This window comes from Dendropsophus ebraccatus, chromosome 12 (assembly GCF_027789765.1).
Source record: "Dendropsophus ebraccatus isolate aDenEbr1 chromosome 12, aDenEbr1.pat, whole genome shotgun sequence".
NCBI classification, from domain to species: domain Eukaryota; kingdom Metazoa; phylum Chordata; class Amphibia; order Anura; family Hylidae; genus Dendropsophus; species Dendropsophus ebraccatus.
Window position 1 is genome coordinate 90,857,491 of NC_091465.1, and position 20,273 is coordinate 90,877,763.

The window sequence follows — 20,273 nt, forward strand, 5'->3', positions numbered from 1 at the left end:
ACGTCATCTTCAGGAGGCCGCCTGACTGCTCCAGCCCTTCCTCATGCCGCCCCCCCCCCCCCCCCCCCCCAGCGCGTCATCAGCTGCTCAGCCGCCATTGGCCGTCTTCTGTGTGGGGCTTCTGTTGTGCTCAGCCAATAGCGGCTGAGCAGCTGATATTAAGCGGTCAGAAAATCTTCTCAACTACTGTCAGCTCGGCTATCCCGTCAGCGTACACTGCTTTATTGGACGGGCCCTTCCCACGCTCCTCTACTCCACTGCCTTCTGTTTGGCAGACTACCACGTCTTCTGTCTCTCGCCTGCACTTATTGTAGCGATATCCTTTATGTATTGCACTGAAGCACTACGTTATTCTGGTTAAGTCACTGGGCTCTGTCTATCATGTTGCCCCAGCACACCAGCGTATACTTGGGCTCTCCAAACCTGCGGATACAAGACCCATCCAACCGGGGGTGGGTGACAACGCTGATACTCCGGGCTACTGTGACAAGTGCCCAAGTGACTCTACACCCACTTATCAGCCACAACACCGCTAAGCTAACCCCAACAGGACATTGCCACCCCCTGCGGTTACTGCATATACTGTATATAGGGGGAGATGGGGGGTCAGGTGATTACAGGTACTCTGCTATATACTGTATATAGGGGGAGATGGGGGGGTCAGGTGATTACAGGTACTCTGCTATATACTGTATATAGGGGGAGATGGGGGGTCAGGTGATTACAGGTACTCTGCTATATACTGTATATAGGGGATGATGGGGGGTCAGGTGATTACAGGTACTCTGCTATATACTGTATATAGGGGATGATGGGGGGTCAGGTGATTACAGGTACTCTGCTATATACTGTATATAGGGGGAAATGGGGGGTCAGGTGATTACAGGTACTCTGCTATATACTGTATATAGGGGGAGATGGGGGGTCAGGTGATTACAGGTACTCTGCTATATACTGTATATAGGGGGAGATGGGGGGTCAGGTGATTACAGGTACTCTGCTATATACTGTATATAGGAGATGATAGGGGGGAGTCAGGTGATTACAGGTACTCTGCTATATACTGTATATAGGAGATGATGGGGGGTCAGGTGATTACAGGTACTCTGCTATATACTGTATATAGGGGATGATGGGGGGTCAGGTGATTACAGGTACTCTGCTATATACTGTATATAGGGGATGATGGGGGGTCAGGTGATTACAGGTACTCTGCTATATACTGTATATAGGAGATGATGGGGGGGTCAGGTGATTACAGGTACTCTGCTATATACTGTATATAGGAGATGATGGGGGGGTCAGGTGATTACAGGTACTCTGCTATATAATGTATATAGGGGATGATGGGGGGTCAGGTGATTACAGGTCCTCTGCTATATACTGTATATAGGAGATGATGGGGGGTCAGGTGATTACAGGTACTCTGCTATATACTGTATATAGGAGATGATGGGGGGTCAGGTGATTACAGGTACTCTGCTATATACTGTATATAGGAGATGATGGGGGGTCAGGTGATTACAGGTACTCTGCTATATACTGTATATAGGAGATGATGGGGGGTCAGGTGATTACAGGTACTCTGCTATATACTGTATATAGGGGATGATGGGGGGGTCAGGTGATTACAGGTACTCTGCTATATACTGTATATAGGAGATGATGGGGGGGTCAGGTGATTACAGGTACTCTGCTATATACTGTATATAGGAGATGATGGGGGGTCAGGTGATTACAGGTACTCTGCTATATACTGTATATAGGGGGAAATGGGGGGTCAGGTGATTACAGGTACTCTGCTATATACTGTATATAGGGGATGATGGGGGGGTCAGGTGATTACAGGTACTCTGCTATATACTGTATATAGGAGATGATGGGGGGGTCAGGTGATTACAGGTACTCTGCTATATACTGTATATAGGGGGAGATGGGGGGTCAGGTGATTACAGGTACTCTGCTATATACTGTATATAGGAGATGATGGGGGGTCAGGTGATTACAGGTACTCTGCTATATACTGTATATAGGAGATGATGGGGGGGTCATGTGATTACAGGTACTCTGCTATATACTGTATATAGGGGATGATGGGGAGGGGGTCAGGTGATTACAGGTACTCTGCTATATACTGTATATAGGAGATGATAGGGGGGTCAGGTGATTACAGGTACTCTGCTATATACTGTATATAGGGGGAGATGGGGGGTCAGGTGATTACAGGTACTCTGCTATATACTGTATATAGGGGATGATGGGGGGTCAGGTGATTACAGGTACTCTGCTATATACTGTATATAGGGGGAGATGGGGGGTCAGGTGATTACAGGTACTCTGCTATATACTGTATATAGGGGGAAAAGGGGGGTCAGGTGATTACAGGTACTCTGCTATATACTGTATATAGGAGATGATGGGGGGTCAGGTGATTACAGGTACTCTGCTATATACTGTATATAGGGGATGATGGGGGGTCAGGTGATTACAGGTACTCTGCTATATACTGTATATAGGGGGAAATGGGGGGTCAGGTGATTACAGGTACTCTGCTATATACTGTATATAGGAGATGATGGGGGGTCAGGTGATTACAGGTACTCTGCTATATACTGTATATAGGGGGAGATGGGGGATCAGGTGATTACAGGTACTCTGCTATATACTGTATATAGGGGGAGATGGGGGGTCAGGTGATTACAGGTACTCTGCTATATACTGTATATAGGAGATGATGGGGGGGGGGTCAGGTGATTACAGGTACTCTGCTATATACTGTATATAGGAGATGATGGGGGGTCAGGTGATTACAGGTACTCTGCTATATACTGTATATAGGGGGAGATGGGGGGTCAGGTGATTACAGGTACTCTGCTATATACTGTATATAGGGGGAAAAGGGGGGGTCAGGTGATTACAGGTACTCTGCTATATACTGTATATAGGGGGAGATGGGGGATCAGGTGATTACAGGTACTCTGCTATATACTGTATATAGGGGGAGATGGGGAGGGGGTCAGGTGATTACAGGTACTCTGCTATATACTGTATATAGGAGATGATGGGGGGTCAGGTGATTACAGGTACTCTGCTATATACTGTATATAGGGGATGATGGGGGGTCAGGTGATTACAGGTACTCTGCTATATACTGTATATAGGGGATGATGGGGGGTCAGGTGATTACAGGTACTCTGCTAAATACTCTATATAGGTGATGATGGGGGGTCAGGTGATTACAGGTACTCTGCTATATACTGTATATAGGGGATGATGGGGGGGTCAGGTGATTACAGGTACTCTGCTATATACTGTATATAGGAGATGACAGGGGGGGTCAGGTGATTACAGATACTCTGCTATATACTGTATATAGGGGGAGATGGGGGGGGCAGGTGATTACAGGTACTCTGCTATATACTGTATATAGGGGGAGATGGGGGGTCAGGTGATTACAGGTACTCTGCTATATACTGTATATAGGAGATGATGGGGGGTCAGGTGATTACAGGTACTCTGCTATATACTGTATATAGGAGATGATGGGGGGTCAGGTGATTACAGGTACTCTGCTATATACTGTATATAGGAGATGATGGGGGGGGGGTCAGGTGATTACAGGTACTCTGCTATATACTGTATATAGGAGATGATGGGGGGGTCAGGTGATTACAGGTACTCTGCTATATACTGTATATAGGAGATGATGGGGGGTCAGGTGATTACAGGTACTCTGCTATATACTGTATATAGGAGATGATGGGGGGGGGGTCAGGTGATTACAGGTACTCTGCTATATACTGTATATAGGGGGAGATGGGGGGTCAGGTGATTACAGGTACTCTGCTATATACTGTATATAGGGGGAAATGGGGGGTCAGGTGATTACAGGTACTCTGCTATATACTGTATATAGGAGATGATGGGGGGGTCAGGTGATTACAGGTACTCTGCTATATACTGTATATAGGGGATGATGGGGGGTCAGGTGATTACAGGTACTCTGCTATATACTGTATATAGGAGATGATGGGGGGTCAGGTGATTACAGGTACTCTGCTATATACTGTATATAGGAGATGATGGGGGGGGGGTCAGGTGATTACAGGTACTCTGCTATATACTGTATATAGGGGGAAATGGGGGGTCAGGTGATTACAGGTACTCTGCTATATACTGTATATAGGAGATGATGGGGGGGTCAGGTGATTACAGGTGCTCTGCTATATACTGTATATAGCGGATGATAGGGGGGTCAGGTGATTACAGGTACTCTGCTATATACTGTATATAGGGGATGATAGGGGGGTCAGGTGATTACAGGTACTCTGCTATATACTGTATATAGGGGATGATGGGGAGGGGGTCAGGTGATTACAGGTACTCTGCTATATACTGTATATAGGGGGAGATGGGGGGTCAGGTGATTACAGGTACTCTGCTATATAATGTATATAGGAGATGATGGGGGGGGGTCAGGTGATTACAGGTACTCTGCTATATACTGTATATAGGGGGAGATGGGGGGTCAGGTGATTACAGGTACTCTGCTATATACTGTATATAGGGGATGATGTGGAGGGGGTCAGGTGATTACAGGTACTCTGCTATATACTGTATATAGGAGATGATGGGGGGGTCAGGTGATTACAGGTACTCTGCTATATACTGTATATAGGAGATGATGGGGGGGGGTCAGGTGATTACAGGTACTCTGCTATATACTGTATATAGGAGATGATGGGGAGGGGGGGGGGTCAGGTGATTACAGTACTCTGCTATATACTGTATATAGGAGATGATGGGGGGTCAGGTGATTACAGGTCCTCTGCTATATACTGTATATAGGGGATGATGGGGGGTCAGGTGATTACAGGTACTCTGCTATATACTGTATATAGGAGATGATGGGGGGGGGTCAGGTGATTACAGGTACTCTGCTATATACTGTATATAGGAGATGATGGGGGGGGTCAGGTGATTACAGGTACTCTGCTATATACTGTATATAGGGGATGATAGGGGGGTCAGGTGATTACAGGTACTCTGCTATATACTGTATATAGGGGATGATAGGGGGGTCAGGTGATTACAGGTACTCTGCTATATACTGTATATAGGGGATAATGGGGGGTCAGGTGATTACAGGTACTCTGCTATATACTGTATATAGGAGATGATGGGGGGTCAGGTGATTACAGGTACTCTGCTATATACTGTATATAGGAGATGATGGGGGGTCAGGTGATTACAGGTACTCTGCTATATACTGTATATAGGAGATGATGGGGGGGTCAGGTGATTACAGGTACTCTGCTATATACTGTATATAGGAGATGATGGGGGGTCAGGTGATTACAGGTACTCCGCTATATACTGTATATAGGAGATGATGGGGAGGGGGGGGGGGGTCAGGTGATTACAGTACTCTGCTATATACTGTATATAGGAGATGATGGGGGGGTCAGGTGATTACAGGTACTCTGCTATATACTGTATATAGGAGATGATGGGGGGGGTCAGGTGATTACAGGTACTCTGCTATATACTGTATATAGGAGATGATGGGGGGTCAGGTGATTACAGGTACTCTGCTATATACTGTATATAGGAGATGATGGGGGGTCAGGTGATTACAGGTCCTCTGCTATATACTGTATATAGGGGATGATGGGGGGTCAGGTGATTACAGGTACTCTGCTATATACTGTATATAGGAGATGATGGGGGGTCAGGTGATTACAGGTACTCTGCTATATACTGTATATAGGAGATGATGGGGGGGGGGGTCAGGTGATTACAGGTACTCTGCTATATACTGTATATAGGAGATGATGGGGGGTCAGGTGATTACAGGTACTCTGCTATATACTGTATATAGGAGATGATGGGGGGTCAGGTGATTACAGGTACTCTGCTATATACTGTATATAGGAGATGATGGGGGGTCAGGTGATTACAGGTACTCTGCTATATACTGTATATAGGGGGAGATGGGGGGGTCAGGTGATTACAGGTACTCTGCTATATACTGTATATAGGGGATGATAGGGGGGTCAGGTGATTACAGGTACTCTGCTATATACTGTATATAGGGGATAATGGGGGGTCAGGTGATTACAGGTACTCTGCTATATACTGTATATAGGGGATAATGGGGGGTCAGGTGATTACAGGTACTCTGCTATATACTGTATATAGGAGATGATGGGGGGTCAGGTGATTACAGGTACTCTGCTATATACTGTATATAGGAGATGATGGGGGGTCAGGTGATTACAGGTACTCTGCTATATACTGTATATAGGAGATGATGGGGGGTCAGGTGATTACAGGTACTCTGCTATATACTGTATATAGGAGATGATGGGGGGTCAGGTGATTACAGGTACTCTGCTATATCTATATAATAAAAATCAAAGTCTGTCTGTCCTTCTGTCTGTCTGTCTGTCCTCTATAGACTTCCAAACGCCTGAACCGTTTGACCCCAAATTTGGCCCACAGATACATTGGGTGCCCGGGAAGGTTATAGCGAAGGTCCCGTCCCCGCCAGATGTACAGGAGGGGAGGGGGAGGGGAAAGAGAGGCGCCCCATAGAGATGAATGGGAAAATCTCATCACTGCACGCACAGGTGATATAATTAGCTGCAGCAGACACGGCAGTTGGAGCCTTAGCAACCAATAGGATTACTGCTTTCATTGTCACAGGGAGCAATGGTTGCTAGGGAAGCTGCCTCACAACATCCACAGTAATAACTGGTAGACCGCCTACTCCAACTATACAGTACATGTATACAGGACCCCCTACCCCATCTATACAGTACAGGTATACAGGACCCCCTACTCCATCTATACAGTACAGGTATACAGGACCCCCTACTCCATCTATACAGTACATGTATACAGGGCCCCCTACTCCATCTATACAGTACATGTATACAGGACCCCCTACTCCATCTATACAGTACATGTATACAGGACCCCCTACTCCATCTATACAGTACATGTATATACAGGACCCCCTACTCCATCTATACAGTATATGTATATACAGGACCCCCTACTCCATCTATACAGTACATATATATACAGGACCCCCTACTCCATCTATACAGTACATGTATATACAGGACCCCCTACTCCATATATACAGGACCCCCTACTCCATCTATACAGTACATGTATACAGGACCCCTTACTCCATCTATACAGTACATGTATACAGGACCCCCTACTCCATCTATACAGTACATGTATATACAGGACCCCCTACTCCATCTATACAGTACATGTATATACAGGACCCCCTACTCCATCTATACAGTACATATATATACAGGACCCCCTACTCCATCCATACAGTACATGTATATACAGGACCCCCTACTCCATCTATACAGTACATGTATATACAGGACCCCCTACTCCATCTATACAGTACATGTATATACAGGACCCCCTACTCTATCTATACAGTACATATATATACAGGACCCCCTACTCCATCTATACAGTACATGTATATACAGGACCCCCTACTCCATCTATACAGTACATGTATATACAGGGCCCCCTACTCCATCTATACAGTACATGTATATACAGGGCCCCCTACGCAATCTATACAGTACATGTATATACAGGGCCCCCTACGCAATCTATACAGTACATGTATATACAGGGCCCCCTACTCCATCTATACAGTACATGTATATACAGGACCCCCTACTCCATCTATACAGGACATGTATATACAGGGCCCCCTACTCCATCTTTACAGTACATGTATATACAGGACCCCCTACTCCATCTATACAGTACATGTATACAGGACCCCCTACTCCATCTATACAGTACATGTATATACAGGACCCCCTACTCCATCTATACAGTACATGTATATACAGGGCCCCCTACTCCATCTATACAGTACATGTATATACAGGACCCCCTACTCCATCTATACAGTACATGTATATACAGGACCCCCTACTCCATCTATACAGTACATGTATATACAGGACCCCCTACTCCATCTATACAGGACATGTATATACAGGGCCCCCTACTCCATCTTTACAGTACATGTATATACAGGACCCCCTACTCCATCCATACAGTACATGTATATACAGGGCCCCCTACTCCATCTATACAGTACATGTATATACAGGGCCCCCTACTCCATCTATACAGTACATGTATATACAGGACCCCCTACTCCATCTATACAGTACATGTATATACAGGGCCCCCTACTCCATCTATACAGTACATGTATATACAGGACCCCCTACTCCATCTATACAGTACATGTATATACAGGACCCCCTACTCCATCTATACAGTACATGTATATACAGGACCCCCTACTCCATCTATACAGTACATGTATACAGGGCCCCCTACTCCATCTATACAGTACATGTATATACAGGACCCCCTACTCCATCTATACAGTACATGTATACAGGGCCCCCTACTCCATCTATACAGTACATGTATATACAGGACCCCTACTCCATCAATACAGTACATGTATATACAGGACCCCCTACTCCATCAATACAGTACATGTATATACAGGACCCCCTACTCCATCAATACAGTACATGTATATACAGGACCCCCTACTCCATCTATACAGTACATGTATACAGGGCCCCCTACTCCATCTATACAGTACATGTATACAGGGCCCCCTACTCCATCTATACAGTACATGTATATACAGGACCCCCTACTCCATCTATACAGTACATGTATACAGGGCCCCCTACTCCATCTATACAGGACATGTTTACAGGACCCTCTAATCCATTTATACAGTACATGTATATACAGGACCCCCTACTCCATCTATACAGTACATGTATATACAGGGCACCCTACTCCATTTATACAGTACATGTATATACAGGGAACTACAGGTATACCAAACTGTGACTGGGTAACACTGCCACAGCAGAACTGACCAATACCGCCATACTGTGCTGGATAACACTGTCATACCAGACCTGACCAATACCGCCATACTGTGACTGGATAACACTGCCATACCAGACTTGACCAATACCGCCATACTGTGACTGGATAACACTGCCATACCAGACCTGACCAATACCGCCATACTGTGACTGGATAACACTGCCATACCAGACCTGACCAATACCGCCATACTGTGACTGGATAACACTGCCATACCAGACCTGACTAATACCGCCATACTGTGACTGGATAACACCATCATATCAGACCTGACCAATACCGCCATACTGTGACTGGATAACACCGCTATACCAGACCTGACCAATACCACCATACTGTGACTGGGTAACACTGTCATAACACACCTGACCAATACCACCATACTATGAATGGAAAAAACTGCTATACCAGACCTGACCAATACCGCCATACTGTAACTGGATAACACTGTCATGCCACACCTGACCAATACCGCCATACTGTGACTGGATAACACTGCCATACCAGACCTGACCAATACCGCCATACTATGACTGGATTACACTGCCATACCAGACCTGACCAATACCGCTATACTGTGACTGGGTAACACCGCTATACCAGACCTGACCAATACCGCCATACTGTGACTGGAGAACACCGCCACACCAGACCTGACCAATACTGCCATACTGTGACTGGATAACACCGCTATACCAGAAATGACCAATACTGACACAATGTGACTGGATAACACCGCCATACCAGACATGACCAATACCGACACAATGTGACTGAATAACACTGCCATACGGGTAAATACGACCCTGCAGGTATACAGGACACTACAGGTATACAGGACCCCAAAACTATACACTACAGGTGCACGGGACCTCTAAAAACTATATACTACAGGTATACAGGACCCCAAACTTTACACTACAGGTATACAGGACCCCAAAACTATACACTACAGGTATACAGGACCTCCACCAACTATATACTTCAGGTATACAGGACCTCCACCAACTATATACTACAGGTATACAGGACCCCAATCTATACACTACAGGTATACAGGACCCCAAAACTATACACTACAGGTATACAGGAACTTTACAAACTATATACTACAGGTATATAGGACCCCAAACTATACACTACATGTATACAGGACCTCAAAACTATATACTACAGATATGCAGGACCTACACCAACTCTATAATACAGGTATACAGCACCTTCACCAACTCTATACTACAGGTACACAGGACCCCAAAGCTATATACTATAGGTATACAGGAACTCCACCAACTATATACTACAGGTATATAGGACCCCAAACTATACACTACAGGTATACAGGACCTCCACCAACTCTATACTACAGTTATACAGGACCCTCAAACTATGCACTACAGGTATACAGGACCCCCGAACTATATACTACAGGTATACAAGACCTCCACCAATTATACACTACAGGTATCGAGGACCCTCAAACTATAAACTACAGGTATACAAGACCTCCACCAACTATACATTACAGGTATACAGCACCAACTATATACTACAGGTATACAGGACCCCCGAACTATACAGTACAGGTATACAGGACCTTCACCAACTGTACACTGCCGGTATACAGGAACTCCCTCAACTATACACTACAGGTATACAGCCCCCCCAACTACACACTACAGGTATACAGGACCCCCCCCAACTATACACTATAGGTATACAGCCCCCTCAACTATGCACTTCAGATAGGCGAGACCCCTAAAAACTATACATTGTGGGTATACAGAACCCCTCCAACTATGCACTACAGGTATACACTAATTCCACTGAATAACTCAGATGAAACAATACCTTTAGCTTGGCCTCCTGGGCACCTTAGAACAAATCTAATTAACACACTGACACTTTATACCCGGGCAGCGACGGGTACATTTTCTAGTATTGTATATAGGAGATGAGCGGGGGGGGGGTCGTCAGGTGATTACAGGTACTCTGCTATATACTGTATATAGGAGGTGAGTAGTGACTGGTGGGGGAGGGGGGGGGGTCAGGTGATTACAGCCATGAAGCTTCTCAGGTGAGCTGTAGCCACAATGTCTGATCTGTCTGTACAGTTAGTGTGTGGCAGGAAAGGGTTAACCAGCAGCTTCCCGTTGTAGTTGCCGGACCGGCTTCCTCTTTAGTCGCAGTTCCACGTTTGCAAAACAGACGCCTGCACTTTACATAGAAACACAGCAGAGCCCAGAGAGCTACCTGGCCGACAGGTGAGTCCTGCCCCCCGAGCCTCCTATCTGACAGCTCAAGTGACTGTATTTGTTACAATGTGTCAGCGCAGGTTTATCTCAGCTGTTTTAGGAGCTACCGACAGCTCCTCATATCCGCACCAGAGCTGCAGCCATTCCTCTATTCCTTCCTCTCAAGAGCTTCTTACTGTCAGTGAATCTGCAGATGTGATTGGTGTCACAGCTGAGGGTCTGGTGGGTGGTCTCTTATATAGATCAGGATCTTCTGGTGTCACAGCTGAGGGTCTGGTGGGTGGTCTCTTATATAGATCAGGATCTTCTGGTGTCACAGCTGAGGGTCTGGTGGGTGGTCCCTTATATAGATCAGGATCTTCTGGTGTCACAGCTGAGGGTCTGGTGGGTGGTCTCTTATATAGATCAGGATCTTCTGGTGTCACAGCTGAGGGTCTGGTGGGTGGTCTCTTATATAGATCAGGATCTTCTGGTGTCACAGCTGAGGGTCTGGTGGGTGGTCCCTTATATAGATCAGGATCTTCTGGTGTCACAGCTGAGGGTCTGGTGGGTGGTCTCTTATATAGATCAGGATCTTCTGGTGTCACAGCTGAGGGTCTGGTGGGTGGTCCCTTATATAGATCAGGATCTTCTGGTGTCACAGCTGAGGGTCTGGTGGGTGGTCTCTTACATAGATCAGGATCTTCTGGTGTCACAGCTGAGGGTCTGGTGGGTGGTCTCTTATATAGATCAGGATCTTCTGGTGTCAGAGCTGAGGGTCTGGTGGGTGGTCTCTTATATAGATCAGGATCTTCTGATGTCACAGCTGAGGGTCTGGTGGGTGGTCTCTTATATAGATCAGGATCTTCTGGTGTCACAGCTGAGGGTCTGGTGGGTGGTCTCTTATATACATCAGGATCTTCTGGTGTCACAGCTGAGGGTCTGGTGGGTGGTCTCTTATATAGATCAGGATCTTCTGGTGTCACAGCTGAGGGTCTGGTGGGTGGTCTCTTATATAGATCAGGATCTTCTGGTGTCACAGCTGAGGGTCTGGTGGGTGGTCTCTTATATAGATCAGGATCTTCTGGTGTCACAGCTGAGGGTCTGGTGGGTGGTCTCTTATATAGATCAGGATCTTCTGGTGTCACAGCTGAGGGTCTGGTGGGTGGTCTCTTATATAGATCAGGATCTTCTGGTGTCACAGCTGAGGGTCTGGTGGGTGGTCTCTTATATAGATCAGGATCTTCTGGTGTCACAGCTGAGGGTCTGGTGGGTGGTCTCTTATATAGATCAGGATCTTCTGGTGTCACAGCTGAGGGTCTGGTGGGTGGTCTCTTATATAGATCAGGATCTTCTGGTGTCACAGCTGAGGGTCTGGTGGGTGGTCTCTTATATAGATCAGGATCTTCTGATGTCACAGCTGAGGGTCTGGTGGGTGGTCTCTTATATAGATCAGGATCTTCTGGTGTCACAGCTGAGGGTCTGGTGGGTGGTCTCTTATACAGATCAGGATCTTCTGGTGTCACAGCTGAGGGTCTGGTGGGTGGTCTCTTATATAGATCAGGATCTTCTGGTGTCACAGCTGAGGGTCTGGTGGGTGGTCTCTTATACAGATCAGGATCTTCTGGTGTCACAGCTGAGGGTCTGGTGGGTGGTCTCTTATATAGATCAGGATCTTCTGGTGTCACAGCTGAGGGTCTGGTGGGTGGTCCCTTATATAGATCAGGATCTTCTGGTGTCACAGCTGAGGGTCTGGTGGGTGGTCTCTTATATAGATCAGGATCTTCTGGTGTCACAGCTGAGGGTCTGGTGGGTGGTCTCTTATATAGATCAGGATCTTCTGGTGTCACAGCTGAGGGTCTGGTGGGTGGTCTCTTATATAGATCAGGATCTTCTGGTGTCACAGCTGAGGGTCTGGTGGGTGGTCCCTTATATAGATCAGGATCTTCTGGTGTCACAGCTGAGGGTCTGGTGGGTGGTCTCTTATATAGATCAGGATCTTCTGGTGTCACAGCTGAGGGTCTGGTGGGTGGTCTCTTATATAGATCAGGATCTTCTGGTGTCACAGCTGAGGGTCTGGTGGGTGGTCCCTTATATAGATCAGGATCTTCTGGTGTCACAGCTGAGGGTCTGGTGGGTGGTCTCTTATATAGATCAGGATCTTCTGGTGTCACAGCTGAGGGTCTGGTGGGTGGTCTCTTATATAGATCAGGATCTTCTGGTGTCACAGCTGAGGGTCTGGTGGGTGGTCTCTTACATAGATCAGGATCTTCTGGTGTCACAGCTGAGGGTCTGGTGGGTGGTCTCTTATATAGATCAGGATCTTCTGGTGTCAGAGCTGAGGGTCTGGTGGGTGGTCTCTTATATAGATCAGGATCTTCTGATGTCACAGCTGAGGGTCTGGTGGGTGGTCTCTTATATAGATCAGGATCTTCTGGTGTCACAGCTGAGGGTCTGGTGGGTGGTCTCTTATATACATCAGGATCTTCTGGTGTCACAGCTGAGGGTCTGGTGGGTGGTCTCTTATATAGATCAGGATCTTCTGGTGTCACAGCTGAGGGTCTGGTGGGTGGTCTCTTATATAGATCAGGATCTTCTGGTGTCACAGCTGAGGGTCTGGTGGGTGGTCTCTTATATAGATCAGGATCTTCTGGTGTCACAGCTGAGGGTCTGGTGGGTGGTCTCTTATATAGATCAGGATCTTCTGGTGTCACAGCTGAGGGTCTGGTGGGTGGTCTCTTATATAGATCAGGATCTTCTGGTGTCACAGCTGAGGGTCTGGTGGGTGGTCTCTTATATAGATCAGGATCTTCTGGTGTCACAGCTGAGGGTCTGGTGGGTGGTCTCTTATATAGATCAGGATCTTCTGGTGTCACAGCTGAGGGTCTGGTGGGTGGTCTCTTATATAGATCAGGATCTTCTGGTGTCAGAGCTGAGGGTCTGGTGGGTGGTCTCTTATATAGATCAGGATCTTCTGATGTCACAGCTGAGGGTCTGGTGGGTGGTCTCTTATATAGATCAGGATCTTCTGGTGTCACAGCTGAGGGTCTGGTGGGTGGTCTCTTATACAGATCAGGATCTTCTGGTGTCACAGCTGAGGGTCTGGTGGGTGGTCTCTTATATAGATCAGGATCTTCTGGTGTCACAGCTGAGGGTCTGGTGGGTGGTCTCTTATATAGATCAGGATCTTCTGGTGTCACAGCTGAGGGTCTGGTGGGTGGTCTCTTATATAGATCAGGATCTTCTGGTGTCACAGCTGAGGGTCTGGTGGGTGGTCCCTTATATAGATCAGGATCTTCTCGTGTCACAGCTGAGGGTCTGGTGGGTGGTCTCTTATATAGATCAGGATCTTCTGGTGTCACAGCTGAGGGTCTGGTGGGTGGTCTCTTATATAGATCAGGATCTTCTGGTGTCACAGCTGAGGGTCTGGTGGGTGGTCCCTTATATAGATCAGGATCTTCTCGTGTCACAGCTGAGGGTCTGGTGGGTGGTCTCTTATATAGATCAGGATCTTCTGGTGTCACAGCTGAGGGTCTGGTGGGTGGTCTATCCTCCTATATAGATCAGGATATCCTCTATGTATATCCTCTATGTATATTCTATATGTACAGTATATCAACTATGTATATCCTCTATGTGCAGTACATCCTATATGTATACCCTCTATGTACAGTATATCCTCTATGTATATCCTCTATGTACAGTATATCCTCTATGTATATCCTCTACGTATACCCTCTATGTGCAGTATATCCTCTATGTATATCCTATGTGTACAGTATATCCTATATGTATATCCTTTATGTACAGTATATCCTATATGTATATCCTATATGTACAGTACATTCTCTATGTATATCCTCTATGTACAGTGTATCCTATAGGATATACTGTACACATAGGATATACATAGAGGATATACTGTACATAGAGGATATATATATAGGGTATACTGTACATAGAGTATATACATATAGGATATACTGTACATAGAGGATATACTATCCTATATGTACAGTATATTCTCTATGTATATCCTATATGTAGTCTATTCTCTATGTATATCCTATATCTACAGTATATCCTAAATGTACAGTATCAATATATCTTATATGTATATCCTCTATGTACAGTATATCCTATATGTGTATCCTATAAGTACAGTAGTTCCTATATATATATATATATATATATATATATATATATATATGTGCAGAATGTACAGTATATCCTATATACATATCCTATTTCCTTTGTACATAAGGAATATACATATAGGATATACATAGAGGGTATACATATAGGATATACTGTACATATGGAATATACATATAGGATATACTGTACATATAGGATATACATAGAGGATATACTGTACATAGAGGGTATACATAGAGGATATACTGTACATAGAGGGTATACATAGAGGATATACTGTACATAGAGGGTATACATATAGGATATACTGTACATAGAGGGTATATTGTACCTAGAGGATATAGATAGAGGATATACTGCACATAGAGGATATAGATATAGAATATACTGCACATAGAGGATATACATAGAGGATATACTGTACATAGAGGATATACATAGAGGATATACATATAGGATATACTGTACATATAGGATATACATAGATGATATACTGCACATAGAGGATATACTGTACATATAGGATATACTGCACATAGAGGATATACTGTACATAGAGGATATACATATAGGATATACTGTACATAGAGGGTATACATAGAGGATATACTGTATATAGAGGATATACATATAGGATATACTGTACATAGAGGGTATACATAGAGGATATACTGTATATAGAGGGTATACATATAGGATATACTGTACATAGAGGGTATATTGTACCTAGAGGATATAGATAGAGGATATACTGCACATAGAGGATATAGATATAGAATATACTGCACATAGAGGATATACATAGAGGATATACTGTACATAGAGGGTGTACATAGAGGATATACTGTACATAGAGGATATATTGTACACTGAGTATATACTATATACTACCATGAATGTGGAGCAGTCATCCAGCTTTCCTTTCTGCACCTGGGAGAGCTGGGTGGCCATGAATATGGAACAGTCACACGGTTTTCCTGATCTCCTATGGGTCACCAGACATAATAAGATTGGAGATGTTTGGAATATCAGCCAGGGGCCGGTCAGGGGCCACACCATGGAGAAGGGCCCTATTCCTTGGCAGTGCACAATACTATCATACATTTTTACCTATAGGGGGCGATCATGTGCAGGGACCTGATGTTACATCGCTAAGGCCGTCTGATAATGGTGACCTAGTAGCCAGTAGGGGGCCGGCAATGGCTTTTCATATAGGCTCCTCCTCTTTGGGCGGAGTCACGTGCTTTTACAGCAGTTGAGGGTATCACTTTGTAGTTTGTCGTGTTTGTTGTTCACTGTATGGCCACTAGGTGTCCCTGCTGCACTGCAGAGATGGTGGTGGGTTTTATTCTATGATTGTGTAATATTATATAGATCAGCGTTTCCCAACCGGGGTGCCGCGGCACACTGGTGTGCCGTGAGAACCCGCCAGCTGTGCCGCGGGATCCCGGTCGGAAATTAGAAACTGTCCCTTTAATATCCCTAGAAGCTGCGGCCGCGCAGCTTCTAGGGATATGCCGATGGATTGATGTTCCGCCCGCTCACACAGTGAGCGGGCGAAACATTCAATCGCGCACAATGTCAGAGCAGGACCTGTCAGCGTCCTGCTCTGACATTGACTCCCATAGGCCGCGGCACTTCATGCCAGCAGCCTATGGGAGGCCGGGACGTGACCTCTCCGGCAGGCGTGATGATGTGACGTCATCACGCCTGCCGGAGGTTCAGTCGCCGCGGCTCACAGGACGGAGCCTGAAGAGGAGGGAGAACACACAGCGCCGATTAGGTGAGTATGATGGTTTGTTGTTTTGTTTTTTTTAAAACTATTGGTGCATATTCTCATACTGCAGGGGGCATTATATGGGGGGCATACTGCAAGGGGCATTATATGGGGGCATACTGCAGGGGACATTAATATATGGGGGCATACTGCAGGGGGCATTAATATATGGGGGCATACTGCAGGGGGCATTATATGGGGGCATACTGCAGGGGGCATACTGCAGGGGGCATTAATATATGGGGGCATACTGCAGGGGGCATTATATGGGGGCATACTGCAGGGGGCATTATATGGGGGCATACTGCAGGGGGCATTAATATATGGGGGCATACTGCAGGGGGCATTATATGGGGGCATACTGCAGGGGGCATTATATGGGGGCATACTGCAGGGGGCATTAATATATGGGGGCATACTGCAGGGGGCATTATATGGGGGCATACTGCAGGGGGCATTATATGGGGCATACTGCAGGGGGCATTAATATATGGGGGCATACTGCAGAGGGCATTATTAATATATGGGGGCATACTGCAGAGGGCATTATTAATATATGGGGGCATACTGCAGAGGGCATTATTAATATATGGGGGCATACTGCAGAGGGCATTATTATTATATGGGGGCATACTGCAGAGGGCATTATTATTATATGGGGGCATACTGCAGGGGGCATTATTATTATATGGGGGCATACTGCAGGGGGCATTAATATATGGGGGCATACTGCAGAGGGCATTATTAATATATGGGGGCATACTGCAGAGGGCATTATTAATATATGGGGGCATACTGCAGAGGGCATTATTAATATATGGGGGCATACTGCAGAGGGCATTATTATTATATGGGGGCATACTGCAGAGGGCATTATTATTATATGGGGGCATACTGCAGGGGGCATTATTATTATATGGGGGCATACTGCAGGGGGCATTATTATTATATGGGGCATACTGCAGGGGGCATTATTATTATTATATGGGGGCATACTGCAGGGGGCATTATTATTATATGGGGCATACTGCAGGGGGCATTATTACTGTATGAGGGCAAAGCAGGGGGCACTTGTACTCTGGCCTCATGGCCATAGTACGTCTCATTGTACCCCTTTATACTGCAGTTATATGAGCCACATAATTATCAGCACCATATACTGTGGCTATACAGTGCACATCACCACAGTATATGGTGCTGATAATTATGTGCTCATATACGTGGGACTGTATGTATGAGTTTTCATGGGACTGTTATATATATATATATATATATATATATGGGAATACATGGCACTGTATGTATGAGGTTACATGGGATTGTATATATGAGGGGGTTATCCTTTTTTATTTCACTTTTTTAAAATGAATAATTTATTGAAAGGATCTCTGCCCGGCATATGTCACTCTTGAGGGCTTAAAAAGCAGCTCTTGTGGTGATAAGAAGCTGATTTAAAACCCCCAAGAGTGAACTCCGTGAACTATATGTATAATATGTACTGTTTTAGTGTCATTTTGTGCCATTTTGGTTGGTGGTGTGCCCCGGGATTTTTTAAGTATAAAAAGTGTGCCGCCGCTCAAAAAAGGTTGAAAATCACTGATATAGATGATTGATTTATAGCTCTATCCCCAGACGTAGAATGGATGGGACCCCAAAAGCTGAGGAATCCCTGACAGCTGAGACCCCAGAACCCCCAACCAAGGTACAAAGAAGAATATAACATCCAGCATTATATTGTGCCAGCATCTAATATAATAAATATAGTATAATAACACACTGATACATTATAAGACTGCTGTGTACTCTGTAGTATTATTACACATTGATACATTATAACACTGCTGTGTACTCTGTAGTATTATTACACACTGATACATTATAACACTGCTGTGTACTCTGTAGTATTATTACACACTGATACATTATAACACTGCTGTGTACTCTGTAGTATTATAACACACTGATACATTATAACACGCTGTGTACTCTGTAGTATTATTACACACTGATACATTATAACACTGCTGTGTACTCTGTAGTATTATTACACACTGATACATTATAACACACTGCGTACTCTGTAGTATTATTATTACACACTGATACATTATAACACACTGTGTACTCTGTAGTATTATTACACACTGATACATTATAACACACTGTGTACTCTGTAGTATTATTACACACTGATACATTATAACACACTGCGTACTCTGTAGTATTATTACACACTGATACATTATAACACACTGTGTACTCTGTAGTATTATTACACACTGATACATTATAACACACTGCTGTGTACTCTGTAGTATTATTACACACTGATACATTATAACACACTGTGTACTCTGTAGTATTATTACACACTGATACATTATAACACACTGTGTACTCTGTAGTATTATTACACACTGATACATTATAACACGCTGTGTACTCTGTAGTATTATTACACACTGATACATTATACCACTGCTGTGTACTCTGTAGTATTATTACACACTGATACATTATAACACACTGCTGTGTACTCTGTAGTATTATTACACACTGATACATTATAACACGCTGTGTACTCTGTAGTATTATTACACACTGATACATTATAACACTGCTGTGTACTCTGTAGTATTATTATTACACACTGATACATTATAACACTGCTGTGTACTCTGTAGTATTATTACACATTGATACATTATAACACTGCTGTGTACTCTGTAGTATTATTACACACTGATACATTATAACACGCTGTGTACTCTGTAGTATTATTACACACTGATACATTATACCACTGCTGTGTACTCTGTAGTATTATTACACACTGATACATTATAACACACTGCTGTGTACTCTGTAGTATTATTACACACTGATACATTATAACACACTGTGTACTCTGTAGTATTATTACACACTGATACATTATAACACACTGCTGTGTACTCTGTAGTATTATTACACACTGATACATTATAACACACTGTGTACTCTGTAGTATTATTACACACTGATACATTATAACACACTGTGTACTCTGTAGTATTATTACACACTGATACATTATAACACGCTGTGTACTCTGTAGTATTATTACACACTGATAC

General features: G+C 44.7%; 1 protein-coding gene across 4 annotated transcripts in view; it reads left to right on the forward strand.

Annotated features, from left to right (window-relative positions):
* The first annotated feature begins 413 nt into the window (after positions 1-413).
* Positions 414-20,273, forward strand: part of ARHGAP33 (Rho GTPase activating protein 33) — a 136,448-nt gene continuing 116,588 nt past the window's right edge. For 3 of the 4 annotated variants that reach the window (XM_069947233.1, XM_069947236.1, XM_069947238.1), the window contains exons 1-3: positions 414-452; positions 11,148-11,252; positions 18,790-18,859. In XM_069947233.1, coding sequence (XP_069803334.1) covers positions 18,797-18,859 — 63 coding nt within the window. In that variant the 5' untranslated portion in view covers positions 414-452; positions 11,148-11,252; positions 18,790-18,796. Of the gene's footprint in view, positions 453-11,147; positions 11,253-18,777; positions 18,860-20,273 lie in introns of all 4 variants that reach the window. The other variant, XM_069947234.1, reaches the window with a different exon arrangement.